The sequence below is a fragment of the Periplaneta americana genome, chromosome 5 (assembly GCF_040183065.1).
Source record: "Periplaneta americana isolate PAMFEO1 chromosome 5, P.americana_PAMFEO1_priV1, whole genome shotgun sequence".
NCBI lineage: Eukaryota > Metazoa > Arthropoda > Insecta > Blattodea > Blattidae > Periplaneta > Periplaneta americana.
The window spans coordinates 82414644-82433272 of NC_091121.1; the positions used below are offsets into that span (position 1 = coordinate 82414644).

The 18629-nt window shown below is 35.0% G+C and overlaps 1 protein-coding gene and 1 long non-coding RNA gene across 2 annotated transcripts in view; one reads left to right on the top strand and one right to left on the bottom strand.

Moving 5' to 3' along the window:
* Positions 1-18629, top strand: part of LOC138699906 (uncharacterized) — a 210872-nt gene that overhangs the window by 40787 nt on the left and 151456 nt on the right. The gene's annotated exons all lie outside the window — the stretch shown is intronic.
* Positions 1770-17661, bottom strand: LOC138699905 (neuropeptide-like protein 31). Its single transcript, XM_069826102.1, has 2 exons — positions 17530-17661; positions 1770-2190 (listed from the first exon to the last, which is right to left on the bottom strand). The coding sequence occupies exons 1-2, from the start codon at positions 17542-17544 to the stop codon at positions 1849-1851; spliced, it is 357 nt and encodes a 118-aa protein (XP_069682203.1). The 5' UTR covers positions 17545-17661; the 3' UTR covers positions 1770-1848.

Sequence of the window (18629 nt, forward strand, 5' to 3'; positions counted from 1 at the left end):
TTCTCCTTTCATTCCCCTTGTTCTCATAGTATTGCCTTGTTGTGCTCGTCTTCCCCTTGTTTTCCTCGTTGAGCCTTCGTATCAGACTTTCAACAGTTTACCAATAACTATAAAAGATGGAGTTGCGTGTAACTAAGTTCCGCCATACAAACTATGTATTGTGTATAAAAGTTAAATGAATCTATTTTGTAGTTGTGTCATTTCCATGTTCTTCAACTTGAAATCCGTTGAGTTATTGACTTATGCTTAAACACAATGTGCAACTTTTTTTATGGAAATAAAAATTGCTTGCAAAACAGTTGCACCGTGGACGAGTACCTTTAGACACTGCTTTGTCGAGTGTTTCATGATTTTGCGACAACATAAACAGAATCGAGCTATTTACCAATATTAGTAATTTGATAAAGAAATGCACTTTTTGAGGAGGGCGCCACCAATGTGTCTCTATGGCGATAAAAATCTAAGGTATTATTTATAACAAAATATACTTAAAGCATGAAATCTCATAATCTGTGTATTGAATTTCAAAGAAGCAAAATATATGAGTAAGTGCGACTAATAAAAAAGTCAATGTTTCCAACTTTTTAAAAGTAAAAATCAAAATGCAGTATACCTAAAACAGTGTGTTTTATTATGAAATCGGGATGGGAGAAAGTGAATTTACAAAGGAGTAAAGAAAACATTCAACTTAGTACGATATACAGTAATTAATATGTCACTGTTCAAAGATATATAAACATTATGAATTTTATGTTGCACTGAAAGCTAGATTTTATCTGGTTTACAACATTTATAAACGCTCTCGATGCCAATAGACATTTTACCTTCTAGTGACGTAATACTACATAAACGACCTCGGCCGGTGCCCTTTCTGGTCACGTAGTATCTTCCTTGTACAGATGACATGCCGACATTTGCTGCATAGAATTATCTTTTCCAAAAGCCATGAATGGCTCCAATTCTTTCCACAGACTCCTCAAATCAATTTTTATTCGTTTCCACTATCAGTTCACATAATTATTTCTATTCTAGAACACATTTAGTCAGAAACATATTTGAAGTTAAACGGAACTTCCAAAAGACCAACATTTCATGAGGCTGGAGATATATAAACTTGGAGATTAATAAACACTTTGCCCAAGCTAGATATTCCTTATAATAATTCCTAAATATGTAAAAAGGGATGCTTTATCTCCTGAAGATATTTTCCCATAGGCGATATGAAAATTAATACACAATTTTTTTTTCTACAACGTGGTTCATACACAGCCAGTTCTGAGTCTGAAAAAATTGGGATGGGAATATTCTGCAATTCTCAGCACCGGCGATTTCGATATAATTAAACTGACGCTTTCAATAGTTTACATCTGGCACTTGTGGTACCCAATTGTCGCTTTCGAAGAACACGGCCAATATTTCTCCCACTTACACAATGCATTAGTGTTAATGTATTCTTAAATTCCCAAAGTCTTAAAAGTTTCCTTTGTTGTGACTAAAGTTTTAGCATATTTGGCTAGAAATACTGTATATCGATCCCTGCAAGGAAATTGCGATTAGTTTCCTCCCTGTTGCCGAACCTATGATACTTCGCCATGTTGTTTACACTATCAGTCTTCTATTTGTGATTGACTGTCCAATTTTGGTTCAAAATTCTTGCAAGGGTGAGAACAGAAGTATCTCAACAGCCAATTTTTTTAAGTAGGTTGTGGCGATGATGATAATGGTGACGATGATGAATTCCTTAAAGATAGAATAAAATGAGTCATAAATATCTGAATGTATGGATAGTCATTTATTATATATAAGTACATTTTGTATTTGTCAGTATATTTCTCCATTTTAACATTATTAACCCATATATTTGTAACCATATGCTCCATAGCCACCATGTCCATAGCCACCATGTCCATAGCCACCATATCCTCCTCCATAGCCACCATACCCTCCATATCCTCCTTGGCCGTATCCTCCATAACCACGACCGTATCCTCCACGACCATATCCGCCGCCATATCCACCATATCCACCATATTTACCATATCCGCCGCCATATCCACCATATCCTCCACCATATTTACCATATCCGCCGCCATATCCACCATATCCTCCGTACCCTCCATACCCTCCATAACTACCATATCCATATGCCAATGCTCCCATCACAAGCGCTGCGAGAACGACGATGATAGCCTGAAAATAAAATGACTTTCTTAGAATAAAAGAAATCACTATAAGAATACAGTATTATTGCTGGCAGAAAAAATATTCTCAACACTGCTTCAGATCCTTTTCGGTAATTCAGAACATATTTAAGTTTATCATTAGGATACTTATACAGTACTTTATATGGTGAGTCCTGTTTCTAGATACAAAACAAATCCCGATTATCGGGTCTTTCGTGTTATCCAGATCAATTTTTTAATTACAGTAGTGTACGTGAGATTCAGTACTGAACAATAACACAATTTTTAAAGTCAATTATATACTGTACTGTATTATGAATAAAAACAAGTTTGTGCACATGTGACTATCGTCTTTCTACGTTACTAGGTCTGACCTTAGTCTCTCTAAGATTACAGAATAAAAAAAAAAAAACACATAGCGCTCTCATCCTCCGTATTATCCGGATATTTGCTTATTAAGATTGCTCTTGGTCCGTATAGTCTCGATAATCGGGACTACTCTAAAGGTGTTCCTACAAACATGATATTGCAAGTGTTTCTTACCGGAATAATTGCCACGAATAACTTTAAATTAATTAAAATATTTCGAAATGTGGTGCAGATGCTATTCTATTTATGACATACACCCAAAGTTTCCATTCTCTACACATGTTTGATCACGAGTTCACAGGACTCGAAAATACGATCATACCAGCTAAGATTTCGTCGTAGCATCTAGCGGTTATTATGCGTACGTTTCCATAGCAATTCTATATTGTTTACATGTATTTCGAGGACGATAGTCAAGTTACCCTACAAATAAAATTTCAGTGAATTGAAATCTGGTGACCTCGATGGCCATGGTAATGTCACCAAGTTAAATCCATTACAAAGGTAATTCTTTACCCAGGCGATTTTTAAAGAAAGGAGTAAAAGGTATTTAGTTTAATTAGATTTAGTAGCACATACGGAAGGAGATTAGGCAAATACGAGTAAGTTATTAATCAGTGGAAGTTGAACCTTCTATATTTCGAAAAAGGATTTCCAGCATCATATTCACAGAAACATTCCTTCCTATTTCTTATCCATCGTACGCACTTGAATTTTTTAAACATACTTACGACTCATTCTGTATTTTCAGTGTGTGGTAAGAATAAGACAAACATATTTTCTCACTCTGTTTTAGGTGATGCACATGAAAAACTTTCACATATTTTTCACCATCATTTGCGCTTAAAATTGTTACATTTAAAATATATTTAGAAAAGAAATCTCAGGTTTCGAGACACAATACTGAAGATGCTCTATGCTGGGTAACATTCGGTGCTGGACCCCGGACTTATTTCACCGGCATTATCACCTTCATCTCATTCAGACGCTAAATAACCTAAGCTGTTGATAAAGCGTCGTAAAATAACCTACTAAAATAAAAAAAATATATAATGCTCTAATAACATTATGTGAGATAACCACATCAATATTGCACATCATTTTGTTGTCGAAGTATAGTTTTATGTTATGTGAGGCTGATTTCTTGATTTGGAGTAACCTAATTATTAAGACATCTTAATGACCTTGTACACTGACGTGCAAAGATATCTGATTCCACTAATCGATGGTGTTCGATAATTTGTTCGTGCAAGTGTCGCTTCTTTAGTTATTACTTCTATGAATAGAAGGCGAAGGTAATAGACAATGTCGCCAATAATACATAAATATACCTGCATTATAAAATTCAGATGATTGTGAAAAAAACGCTAGATCTAGCGAGAACCGCTGATATGGTCAATTATGAGAATAATTTATACTTAATCTACATCGACATTCTCCCAAATACCCATTTTACCCGTCCCAATAATAGGGTCACCTATTGAGAACTAGCGGAACTAATTCAAAGTTTGTCAATTTGTTACATCCTTAGTTCTGACTTTTACCGTGTTTATAAAGTTCGCTTACACGATAAGAAAATTGGACGTCAGATATCTTTTTTCAAATTGTATTTTATTTGCACTCTTATTTGGATATAAACATAATTTACCGTTTTATATTATTATTTTAATGTACATAATGTAACATTTATATTTTTGTTATTATTATGTAATGATAATGACTATAGCAACACTTGTTTCACAACTATACCCGGGGCTAATTTTAAATCTTTCTTTCACATTACGGGAACTCTACTATGTTTATTTTTGCTTTAGGTTCAAAGCTTCCAGAAAATGTTTCAATTTCAGCAACAGTAGCAATGTTACTCTAATTGTCATTATTTAAAAATTTATAAACTCTTTTCACAGCTGTGTATTATGGATTAAGAATCAAATTCAGACTTTTAAAAAATTGAAACAATGAAACTCTTATGTTTATTTTTTCCAGATAATATGTCAATTCTAACCTATACATCTTCATGTATATTATTCATACATATCCTATAAACTTTTTATTTAAAAAACTAAATATTGTATATATCATATTTAATACCATGGCAATAAAACATGATCGTATTTTCTAATTTTTTTTTTGTATTCCTAGCGCATTATACCTGGATAGCTTAAACCAGCGGTCGGCTAATGTATATTGAATACTTGTAGAGCGCTACTTATAAGCTCCCGCTCTTTGGTTCACCTGTACCTTGCTTTACGTTTATTATACGAGATGAATGAGCTAGGAAGTTTTACTGCGATCACTGTAGAATGGCTGGAGGTATAAAAATGCCGACCATTGGCTTAAACCTACATCTTACAGTCTTATGCTTTTCTCGATCCGAACCAGACCGGTGCACAATGGATCATTCCTGAGAGTATGAAGTGGCTTCATATCAGACAAGACAGGTAATCATGTTATTAATAAGCTAGCATCCATATTCCATCTAGGACTCAATACCGGAATATTGTGCCTTGTACACTGACGTTCAAAGGTACCCCCCCCCCCATTTACGATTTTATGATCGTGTAAGTGAACTTTCTAACCACGGGATAAGTCAGAACCAAAGATATTAATATGAAAAATTGACGAACTTTGAAAGAGTTCTGCTAGTTCTCAATAGGTGGTACCATTATTGGAAGCCGGTAAAAAGTGTCGGGGAAAATGATTATGTAGATTAAGCATAAATTATTCTCATAATTGACAATAAGTTAGCGGTTTCAAGCTAAATCGAGTAGTAGTTTACAATTAGTAGAGTGGGATGAAAAATTTAATTCTATAATGCGGGTATATTTATGTACGAGTGGCAACACTCACTATTATCTTCGCCATCTATTCACAGAAGTAATAACTAAAGAAGCCATACTTACACCACAGTCTAATAGATACAGTCACGCAACTCATACGTATAAAATATGCCAACATTTCACAGCTGGCGCGACAGTAGCCCTCTAGCGGCAGGCAAGTTAAAAGTGTGCGCACGACATATGATAACACATCAGAAAACGGGTTTTGCGTAATTTATTTTATATTTTTATGCTATACAATAAGTGTATATGGTTCTTATTAATTCTACTTTAGAATCCTGGAAGAATTTCACACGCAGTTAATCTACAAGTTTCAGAAGCTGGGAATAAACGTAATTCTTTCGGCTCCTTACAACTGAATCACGTATCATAGTTTGAAATAATATAATTGTTCGTTGCTTGGTCGGTTAATTCAATTCATTCCTAAATTTATTTATGAATCATTTGAACTTTGCATTTCCTGTGAGAAGAGTAAAAATTAGTAGCTTCAAAATTGTAGGGAATATGTCGTAAGGTACATCGCGTGGTGAACTCCTCTCCCTATTTCCTGAGAAATTAACGATTTTGCATACCGCAAATTGGGGTAAACTCGGCCGCTGAGGTAAACTTTAAAATATAGAAATGGGGAGGATTTAAACATTAATATGAAGTTCATTATTTTTCCATTTCTTAAGAACCGGTATTTCCTTTATTATTTTGAGTCACAAATAGTGCTGATGTTATGGTTTACATTTTTATGGCAAGTTTACCGCATTTTACATTACAGTTCCATTTTTCACACATAATGCCTAATTTTAACATATCCTACCTACAGTATATAATACGTAATTTACATGCACTTACTGTTAATATGACGTAGGTGAGAACAAATAAATGAACACAGAATTTTGTTGAAAAAATTGTAACTTCAACTCAGAAAATGTAGGCCTAATTTTATTTTCAGAGCAGAAGTGGTGTAAGTCAAAAATGGGTAATGAGGGGTTAAAGTAAACATTCTGTAAAACGCAGTGCAAAGCGGCAGTTAATATTGAATGTATTTAAACTATTAGTAGTCAGTGAATAGCACGAAGGATATATTAATTGCTACTTTGCGCTGTATTTTACAGAATTTTTACTTTAAACCTCATTACCTGATTTTGACTTACACACTTCTGCACTGAATGGCTCAAATAATCATTGGGAATGTAAAATCAACACCAATAATAGTCATGCAAATTATTACAGAAAAGATTGCTTTTTATATTAAATTTAAAATAGCTCTTTTATTTCTTGAGAACTTAATACGTCTGCCATATGAATCTACACCAACACATCAGAAATTTATCGACACAGTCTGGATTTATTCAAAAAGTGAATATTTTGCAAAAGGATTACTATACTCCATGAATTCTTGCAAAATTAACACCATGATACATACTTGAATGCTATATAACATTCAACTTTTGAAAAATATAAAGAAAAAAACACGAATACAAAAATTATGGAATTACTTGCATTAAAAACTGTAGATAGGAATGGTTACACATTTACACATATGATCTCTGCAAAACAATAATATACTGTAACAGGTATTTACTTTGTTTTTATTTAAACTGTCCTTCCTGACATACAAATAGGTAACTGATAAGTAATAAAATAATGTTTTATAGAACACAATACGTAGGCTACGTACAACGTGGATTATTGGTTATGACTGGGTTATGGTTTTCTCTTGGTCATTAAGGAATCTGAAGAACGACAAATTCGGAGATTTAAACTTGTTGTTACTGTAATTTTCGTCATTGCACACATTGCCTTTATTCCGACGCATGATTAAAACGTTATTATAACATCTCGCATCCCTTTAAAGCACGTGGTGGCTGTATCAACCCTATGACCAGTGCCTTGCCTGCCGCTTGGGCGCTAGTGTCGCGAACGTTGGCAAAAAAAGTGTTGAAGTTGCGCGACTGTATATATTAGGCTGTGCTTACACCAACAAATTATCGATTACTATCGATTAGTAGAGTCAGATACCTTTGAACGTCAGTGTACACTGCTTTCAAAGATATCTGACTTACGATTTTATGATCGTGTAAGCGAACTTTCTAACCACGGGATAAGTCAGAACCAAAGACATAAGAAATTTACAAACTTTGAAATAGTGCGCTAGTTCTCAATAGGTAGCACCATTATTGAGGCGATTAAAAAGTATCAGAGAAAAAATGATATCTGATTAAGCATAAATTATTATCATAATTGACAATATCAACGGTTTCCATCTAAACGCAATGCTGTTTTCAATCAGCAGACGGGAATTAAATACAGTATTGAATTATATAATCCAGGTATATTTATGTATGATTGGCAGCACTGACTGTTATCTTCGCCATCTATTCACAGAAGTAATTATTAACTAAATAAATCACACTTACACCAAAAAATTATCGATCACTATCGATTAGTGGGGTCATGTATCTTTTTTTTTTATGTTTAATATTGGTCGACCAGCAAACTTGCTATACAGACCACTGTTAAATTATGGAATATCACATGCAGAATATCATGCTGAGGTTGGCCCTAAAGGCTCCTCTAATTAATTTAAATTATTTAATTGAACATTTTTGTGAATTATGTGAACAAAAATATGATGATTTTCTGTGTTAAATTATGAAGAGTCGTCAGTATCACTAAGAAGGATGTCTTGAGGGAGTTTCCTTTTAAGTCTAGATGGCTGACAAGATCTTGCTCCAATGTTATATGTCACAGCTCCAGGAACACCAGGAAGTTTGTTGAAGAAAGATTTTGACATTGAATGGATGTACTGTTCTAGTGGAAGAATTCCCAATTCTTGATGCAGTTGTTGATTTCTTACAAACCAGGGGGCATTTGTTGCAGTACGCAGGAACTTGTTCTGGAGAACTTGTAGGCGATGCATGTGTGTCTTATTTGCAGTCCCCCACACTGGCGCTGCATAAGTTAAAAGAGGTCGTACAAGCGAGGTGTAGAGTATCAATGAACAGTGCAATCCAATTTGTGAACGTCTATTAACCAAAGGGTATAATTTTCGAATTCTGGAAGAGGTTAGTGTAACAATGCGAGTTATATGGGCATTCCATGTAAGTTTCGTGTCTAATAATATTCCCAAATATTTGACAGCTTCTTGACTAGAGAGCCATGTAACTTGTTTATTTAGAAGAACGAAAGGAGGTGGATTATGAATAGGCCTTAAAGAGAAGATTTTAGCTTCTGTCTTGGTAATGTTGAGTAGTAATCTCCAGTCAGAGAACCATTTAGACAGCTCCTGTAAGGATGTCTGAAGAGTGCTGATTGCAGTATTTAGGTTACTATGAGAATAAAAGAGAACTGTATCGTCAGCATACATAGCTATGTGTGACGGTTGTAAATGTGGAATGTCATATGTGAAGATATTGAAGAGAAGTGGTGACAGTATAGATCCTTGTGGTACTCCGGCTAAAACTGGACGAAGCGTTGATTTAATGCCATCTATACGTACTGAGAACTGACGCTCAGATAAAAAACTTTTCACGATGCGTGTGAGATAGTCAAGAAAACCAATTCTATATAATTTTAGCATTAGACCATCATGCCAAACAGTATCAAATGCTTGGGCAATATCCAGAAACACAGTGGCAGTATACGGTTTTTTCTTCAAAGACTTTTATAATGGATTCAGTGACTCTTTGCAGTTGGTGTGTTGTAGAATGTTTTGAACGAAAGCCAAACTGAAAATCTGGTATTATCTTGTTTTGGAACGTAAATTTACAAATGCGATGATGAATAACCTTCTCAAACAATTTCGATAGCGTGGGCAGTAAGCTAATAGGTCGATAACTTGATGGCAAGTGCTTAGGTTTGTTAGGCTTATGAAAAACAATTATTTCAGCAAGCTTCCAGGCTCGAGGAAAGTACCCAATTAAAAGGGCAGCATTGAAAATTATCGTCAAGTAAGTAAGAGCTTTGTTGGTGAGCTTCTTTAATACAATGTTGGGTATAAGATCATGGCCTGGAGATTTTTTATTTGGAAGCCTTTGAATGAAGTGAGACAATTCTTGTGGAGTAGTATAGGAAATTTTCTCTGGCACAGTCGGTTTATTAATATTTTCTATAAGTTCTTTTTCTAATTCAGAGGTAGTCTGTTCATTTTTATTCTCGTTTGGGGTGAATACATGTTGATAATGAGATGCAAGCAAGTTACATTTCGACTCTGTGTCTGTGGCTATTTGAGAGTCTAACCGAAGTGTCGGGATGACTGTTGGCTTGCGTAGAATACGCTTTGTAGCGTACCAAAGAGTATTATCAGCTTCAGATAGAGATGATAAGTAAGACTGATATGACTGCAGGCGATGTTGTTCAAGATTTGTCTTGACTAATCGTATGAGATGATTCAGCTTCTTCCGCTGCCATGGTTGCCTCTCTCGTTGCCATTGTCTACGAATACGATGTTTTTCCTTAATTAATTGTAGTATGGAAGATGGTAAGTAGTAGCGCGTTAATGGTCGCTTGGAGCACATTGTAGAATAATTTACACATGAGCATATTGTGTCCGTAAAATGTTGAACATCATTGTCAATATCTGTTGCTGTTAGTGGATGATATTCTGTGACTAACATTGAGTCTAGAGTCAACTGAAATTTATCCCAATCAACAAAACCATTAATAAGGCGTTGCACTTTACATAGGTGTTACATTAGGAGACAAGTGGAAAGTAATCAACATTGGACAATGATCTGGATCAAGTGCTGTTAATGATGCAATATAAGTTGGTAAATGCATATTCTTTTGAATTCCGATGTCAAGGATATCGGGAAGATTGGCGGGATTATATGGATAGTGTGTTGGTTCAGTTGGTGCGAGAATATGGAGATCAAGGTTGTTAATACAGTTGTAAAGACGATGTCCATTTGGGTTCGATACTCTGCATCCCCATGATGTGTGTTTACAGTTTAGATCGCCCACAAGAAGTGTTGAACCGACTGAGGGAAATAAAAGAGCAAGGTATGCAGTATTTAGCAAATATTTTGGGGGCTTATAAGCACAAAATAAAACAAAATCGTGGTTATTTTGACACTTAATTTTGATTCCGACTGTTTCTATATCAGACGTATAAGGAAGAAGGACTTGATGTTGTGTAATATTTCGCTTAATTAAAATGGCAATACCACCAGATGCAGTTGAAGCATTCCTATCATATCTATATATTTTATATCCTGGAACAGTGAAGACTTCGTTTGGAAGAAGGTGAGTTTCTGTGATGCAGGCTATCGTAATATTATGTGTTGGCAAAAAGGCAATCAGAGAAGATCGTTTCATTCTAATACCATCAGCATTCCAATTGATTATAGTGATTTGATGAATAGAAATTGTATTATTTGCTGCCATTCTGGAAGTAAGATGACAGAGAAGAGATAAAGTAATCTTTAATTTCTGACTAGGATGGAGTCAATAAAGTGATAATGTGCGGAATAACCTTAGAGAGTAGATCGGTGAAGAGAGATGAAGTGGAAGATTCTGGAGCAGGTTGACTTATAGGGCGACGGTGACTCTGATCAAACGATCCTTTCACTGCATTTGCATACGTCTTAGATCGAGAATTTGCTTGAAATTTTGACGTAGATGGTTGAGACATTGAAGGATCTACTTGATGTTGAGAATCTTCTGTGCGTTGAAGTAATGTTGCGAAGATTCTGGAACATGGGTCCGTTTTTCTTGTCTTAACTGAACACCACGTGAGAGTTTTTCCTTCAATTGTAAATAGTGTTCACAGCCTCTGTAATTAGCTGGATGGGGGTCATGTATCTTTGAACGCCAGTGTACCCAACAAACTAGGCCATTGCTTACACCTCGACCGAATCTTTGCATCTGATTATACTTTCAGAGACTATTACGAATTTAAACCATTAGTTTTAATGTTTGCCAAAATGTTTTTTACATGGAGAACAACATTCTAAACCATTAAAATGTCTCTCTTGTTCAAGTTAACACTTAAGGCATAAAAACTTTAACGCGATACGTGCTATGCAATGGTTAAATCGTAGCCTTCACGTTGTATTTCAGCAGCGACCGTGAAATTAAATTCAATGTCAGATATTATGAATGTTGCCAAAGCTATGTCGGACCAGTCCTACGTTACAAAAAACGCACTATACGAACGCTGGTCCCTATCACTAAAATGGACTCAAGATCGTAATATAAAATTATCTATTATCAGTTTTACTGTTATGGACATCGCTGGCGCTGCAACTACTGCTTCTACTGGGTCTACTAGTTCTACTACTAATATTATTAAAACTACTATTATACTACTGCTACTGGCCACAAATTATAATCAAACATTATAAAGTTCCTCTGAAGTTTCACAACTGTTGCCATGGACGTTCAGAAATATTATTGTTAATATAATTTATTCTTACCCATATATAGATTTTATTTCAGTAATGCACATTTTCATTTATATTGATTTTTGATTCATAAAATGATATAGGCATATGGAGTTGCCAAAAGCAAGAGTTAACTTAAATTGCTCATATATTTACCAATTTTGTGCTGTCTTATAAATCCGAACTCAGTTTCTTAAGAGATAAAGTTTAAAGTTGATCCATACAGTTAGAGTTCTTTCCCGAAGTTTGTAAAAGTTTAAAGTTGATCCATACAGTTAGAGTTCTTTCCCGAAGTTTGTAAGAACATTTAAAGCAACTAGATATTTTAGGAAAGAAACAACATTATACTGAAATAATGATCTTTTTTCTCGATTTTAAATTGATTTTTCAGTTCAATTACAAATACAAGGAAATTTGGAAGACCTTCCAGCAGGCACTACATTTGCTACAATTTTATACGAAACACGGAATTATGTATGTAGTAACACTGCTTATCTATACTAATAATAAATCTGTAGCCGAAATTTTTCTGGTAATTTTCGATTTTCCAAAAATAATTGGTCCTAACATATATAATTAACCACCCTGAAACCGAAAATCGCTTTTTTGACATTTTTGTTTGTATGTCTGTCTGTATGTTTGTTACCTTTTCACGCGATAATGGCTGAACGGATTTCGATGAAAGTTGGAATATAAATTAAGTTCGTTGTAACTTAGATGTTAGGCTATATGGCATTCAAAATACATTATTTAAAAGGAGGGTTATGAGGGGGCCTGAATTAAATAAATCGAAATATCTCGCTTATTATTGATTTTTGTGAAAACTGTTACATAACAAAAGTTTCTTTAAACATCATTTTCGATAAGTTTTATTTCTTGAAAAATTTTGATAGGACTGATATTTAATGAGATAAATGAGTTTTAAAATTAAAATAACTGCCATCTAAGGCCGTTTAATGAATTAAAAACCAAATGACTTCGCCTATAAGGGGCCTTGGACAGCAACAATCGAAAGCTATGAAAGATAGCCTACAGAGAATGTTTCTGTGTTTTGTATGAAGTAATATCGGAAGCTAAATTAACCGATTTGTATAATTAATTATTATTTCACCATTGGAAAGTGTAGTTTCTCTAGATGGACATAATGCTATAATGTTATTACAGTAACTTCTGATATAATATAATATAATATAATATAATATAATATAATATAATATAATATAATATAATATAATATGTAATATTATATAATATAATTTAAGTTATTTGAAGGGTTCAGAACCATAGTGGGCCAAGCGCTATTTACTGAATACGTAGAAAACAAGGGTTAAAATTGAGTTATTACCGTAATTCAATGGAAACCTGCAACAAGTAAAATAAAATATACACATTGAATCTAAATGATGTCAATGTTCATTAAACTATGGTTGCATGTAATAAAAATTAAGAAACATGTCAAAGGAATTGTCATTGCACCAAATGAGTGTCTCTGTACCAAAATGATCGCATTTTAATTATTTGGATGCATATTAAATTAAGTAACATTTTAAACGATTTATCCTTCTATCAAACACGAATGTTCCCTGGACAAATGTCCTATTTTAATTATGTAATTACTTTATATTTATTTCTAACGGGTGCAGCGGAGCGCACGGGTACGGCTAGTATTCTTAATAATATTGAACAAGTTCAATACCAATTTTCTCAGATAAAACATTTCTTTTCACAAAAATAAATTGATATAATATTCCAAGGTATGAACTCAACTTCTATCACAAATAAATCCCATTTCTGTTTTAAACTGTACAATAAAATTAGTAGAGATAAAAGAAAAGGAGTTATTACATCTTGCCTCTACATAACTACTCTATCACTTTTTTAAATGCGTCATACCTATTGCACGTAACATTAACAAGTTAAGTGAATCTGTAAATAAATCGATGGTGTTAAGATAAAGGAGTTAAGTCATTTTTTTGTGCAAAGGGGTTTTGTTTCCCAGATAGATACGCAAGTTAAATTCTACAAGTCGGTGTGTAAAAAACGAAATATCACTATAATTTGATGTATTTTATTTGTGTAGAAAGTTATTTGTTACTGGGGTCCGAAGTTTAATTTTAATTTATCTCTGAATTAATTTTTATGACTTATCTCCCTTTACCGAAACACCATGGAAATATAATATATAGGCCCATGTTAAAATTTTCGCTGTTAAGAAATCGAATTAATAATTCTCTACTTGGAAACATGAAATATATCGATATTATATTGTTAAAGAATAGGAACGAAGCCGATAGGAACACGACAGCAATCGAGAAACAAGAACTGATATCGAATATCGATGGTGTTGAACAGCAACCTTGTAAATGAACAAAATGAGATTACACTTTATTTCTATCAAAGAATTCTTCCTGAATCTTATGAAAACACATCTCAAATCAAGGAATAGGTACAGACTTTACAAGAAGAGATTTTAATATCGTCTTGTATCAGACATTTGTTCGTTATCAGGATATTAAAATGTTTTTTCGCTCTCTTGTAAAATTTAATTTTTTCACATATAGTCTTTGAGGTCGCTGTTTAACACCATCGATATGCTGTCTATTAGTGTCAAAACTAATTTAACATTATTTTCAAAACAAGTAACGTATTACACTGAAAAATCTATAAAAGACAGATCAAATATATCAATATCGGAACGTAAATTAAACATGGCATTGAAGCAAAATGTTACCAATTTGATATTTCTATGAAATACACGTTACTGATAACACGAAAATACAATGGTAGGCCTACTATCGAAGATTTATAGAAATGTAGAACAACACAACTTTCTCGCTAAAGTAGTATATACTCTTTTACGTAAACAAAGGTAATTTCAAAATACCTGCCAGAAAAATAAATTCATTGAAGGGCAAAGATAAACATATTTAATATGCACTATGATACTGAACAGAGTACGTTATTATTATTATTATTATTATTATTATTATTATTATTATTATTATTATTATTATTATTATTATTATTATTATTATTATTAGGACAAAACTTAGCGTTACGTCCATCTGAAAAAAAAAACTGTTACACTGACCCTCAGCTAGACGCATATCAAACCCAAACCAGCTGAATGCACTAAGGTTCGCTGAGTATCCAGGTTACGGAGCTGGCATCCCCGCTTGTCCCTTACTAGCCACCTCGGTGCCCCGTTAGCCGGCGATCGGGAAGTGCTATGGAATGGATGAAATGGAGCTCATATGGAATGATGTTGATGTTAAATTTTAAATGTTATGTTTTATTTAACGACGCTCGCAACTGCAAAGGTTATATCAGCGTCGCCGGATGTGCCGGGATTTTGTCCCGCAGTAGTTCTTATACATGCCAGTAAACCTACTGACATGAGCCTGTCGCATTTAGGCACAATTAAATGCCATCGACCTGGCCCGGGATCGAACCCGCAACCTTGGGCATAGAAGGCCAGCTGTTGATGATTAATGTGGGGAAACAGGTGAATCCCGAAAAACTGCGATCTTGTTCTTCACAAGTGTTGCTAAGGGACTTTAAATGAAAAATTCAAGGCTTGATGCGGTAATGCTGATCTAGACCATGCACCCTCCGTAGAGATATGCATTGTTATAATCTACTGTTGGCATATAAAAACATGTTTGCTTGCTCTTTCATGTTTTAAATTCATTGCTATTATGTCACTGTAGGCCTTCGTAAAAATAAATTAGTTTTATACTATCTAATTCTTAAAAATTTCGCAGCATAAAAAAGTACTTTAGTAAACTAATAAAATATTATGTAGGATCACTACTTACCTTTATCTGGACCATTAACTTTCCATAAAAACCAACATAAAGATTTATCTAATAGAAGTTTACCTTGTATTACTCGTTGTCCAGAAGATGTAGAGATCATTTCTAGAAACTAGGACTTTCACACGCCAACATTGTAGGCCTACTTTATAATCTATCTAAAATCGAATACTTCTTTCGTCTTCCTCCGTGCTGTAACGCTCGAAGGGATATGACCTAAATCTATATCTTGATTTTTCCTCGACGTGACACATTAGGCCGGCAACATACTGCATCGGACAATCTGTCTCAGACAGGTGTGTTTTGTCCCGGATCGTTTGATGTGACGATGATTACACGCATTCTTATGAAACTGCAGCATACTGAATCGGACATTGGTCACAGAACATTCGTCCGATGCATTCTCATAAGCATGCGTGTAATCAGAGTCACATCGAACGGTCCGAGACAAAACCACCCTGTCCGAGACAGAATATCCAATGCAGTATGCTGCATTCTCATAAGCATGCGTTTAATCACAATCAGATCGAACGGTCCGAGACAAAACCATCCTGTCCGAGACAGAATATCCATTGCAGTATGCTGCATTTTCATAAGCATGCGTGTAATCACAGTCACATCGAACGGTCCGAGACAAAACCATCCTGTCCGAGACAGAATATCCGATGCAGTATGCTGCATTCTCATAAGCATGCGTCTAATCACCGTCACATCTACCGGTCAGAGACAAAACCGTCCTGTCCTAGACAGAATATCCGATGCAGTATGCTGCCGCTCCTTACAAGAGCAATACTAGGATTGCTGTATCGTGCGATAAGAACAGAACTCAACATTGAACTGAAACTAATCGAAGTACAAACATAATCAATTTGAAACAAAAGAATATTTGTGTTCTACGCTACATTCGAACTAGGGCTGAAGAAAAGTATAAAGTATTGATATTAGGGTAGTAAATAATTTCTATATACATTGTTTACAAAATGCGTCGCGTTACCGGGTGTTCTACTATCTGAAGGAACAGTAGACCTGCTCAAGTGACTTGAGGTTTTACCAGAAATCCGAAACAAGAACCCAACAAAAAACAGATAATAGGAGGACTGAATTCAGAACACAGGAAAATTGTGTTTGACTTAATTGATAATGATGTTTTTATGCAAATCTAGTCTTTCAGGTGAAGCTCCCTGTTACTGTGTACGTTAACAGAAAACCACAATTTCAAGTCACACAGAGATGTACACTCGTTGTGGGTCTCTGGCGTTTCGTCAGCCCACACGAGTTGTGTGGATATAAAGGGAAAAGTTGAGACGGTGTCGGGTGGAGTTCCCGGGTAGCTCAGTGGTAGAGCGCTGGTACGTTCAACCAGAGGTCCCAGGATCGATACCCGGCCCCGGAACAATTTTTCCCTTGAAATTATTCAAATGATGCTTTTTTTTTTTTGTAAATTTAATATTTGTTCCGGGTTAATTTATTTGAAATATAAGTAATGCTGTAAATGTAAATTCTACAAATGCGTTCACTCATACGGAGCGGACTGTACAAGCAGCCGCTACATTAACTAGTCATGCGTACACACAAGCATTTTGTAAACACAGATCTTTACGTACGATGCAGCGTAATCTTTAACCAATATTTCTTTCAGCCCTAATTCGAACACATAACAGTGATTTTTACGGAGAAAATGTTTTAATTTACCTTATTTTGTTATTATTATTTTCATTAAAGTTTGATTGAATTCTTTTTTTTATTATTTTTAAGGCCTTAGAAATGAACACAAATCCCTGATAACTATAAAATCAGACTTATATCAATGTAAGAAAATGAATTCAAAAGGTAATTAATCTTATTCTAAGCTGTACTCTCCAATGGGATGAAATCAGAACCCGACACTTTAAAATTGAAACAATACTTGTAATCTTCCTTATTGTACACACTGTAGGAAACTGACCACGTATCTTGCCATGGTGCCGATTGCTGCTTCTCCGACAACTCACTGATTATCTGATCACCGACCGTCGGAGAGGTTTTTATACCCCGAAGACGGGTGGTCCCTTGCAGGCCTTGGAAACGAATTCTGATGCATGCCTGTGGGAATGCTGAGCCATTAAACACCCCCGCCCCGCTAACATCTCGCTTTACAATGCAATGCCGACTCATCCCCACCTTGACCTTAAGAAGCTGGTTTTCAATGCTTTGACTGTCCCTCTTGAACATTACGTAACTATTATCTAGATTAGGCACTTGTAACCCGCTTCGGTTCAGGTATTCCCCACAATATGCAAGTCTAATTCAACGCCTACTATATCAATTTTCATATTCGTGTTTCATTAGGACTTGTTGCACTGAAAATCCTTCGTTTGCGATTTATTGGTATGGCTTAATAATTATGAAGATGATACATAATTACATATTTGATTTGAATACGTTATGAAAATCAATGTCCGTACTGTATATCATCTGCAAAGCAGGCATGATAGTGCTTCCGGCCACGGATCTGGAGATAGTCGAGATATTGTGTCCTTCACTCTGTGTTTGTGTTTTATTGACTGAGCCCAGTATTTGGCAAAGATGATGTCTTATTAAATACAGCCCGCGAAATATATACTCAAGGGGAAGTCAGGAGGAGGGAGGTTTAAGACGAGAAGTAGGGAAACACCTTTACTATTGAAAGTTATCAGTGCACAGAGACGGACAGTGAACACCTAAACCAGCTCTGGACATAAGAGAAGAAGTGAAAGGGACGCAGAAACTCCCTCCCATGTCCTTTTCGCTTACACCGACTTATAAACAAATGCAAAGTAAGGCTCTAAGCCTCTGTGCATCAGTGGTGGAATTTAAGTGACCGGCAAGAGTCGAAACTTCATAAAAGCTATGATGTTCGGTGATAAAATCCGTCACTGAGCTTCCTGTCTGCTCCTACCGCACCAAAAATCATTACTGTCTCAGCCAGGGAAGGTGGAGTATCTGCAATGACTCAATCTAGTTATTTACGCACAGGCCTGACCTAAACTAAGGAGAAATTCAATTAAATTTCTAATAAATTTGTTT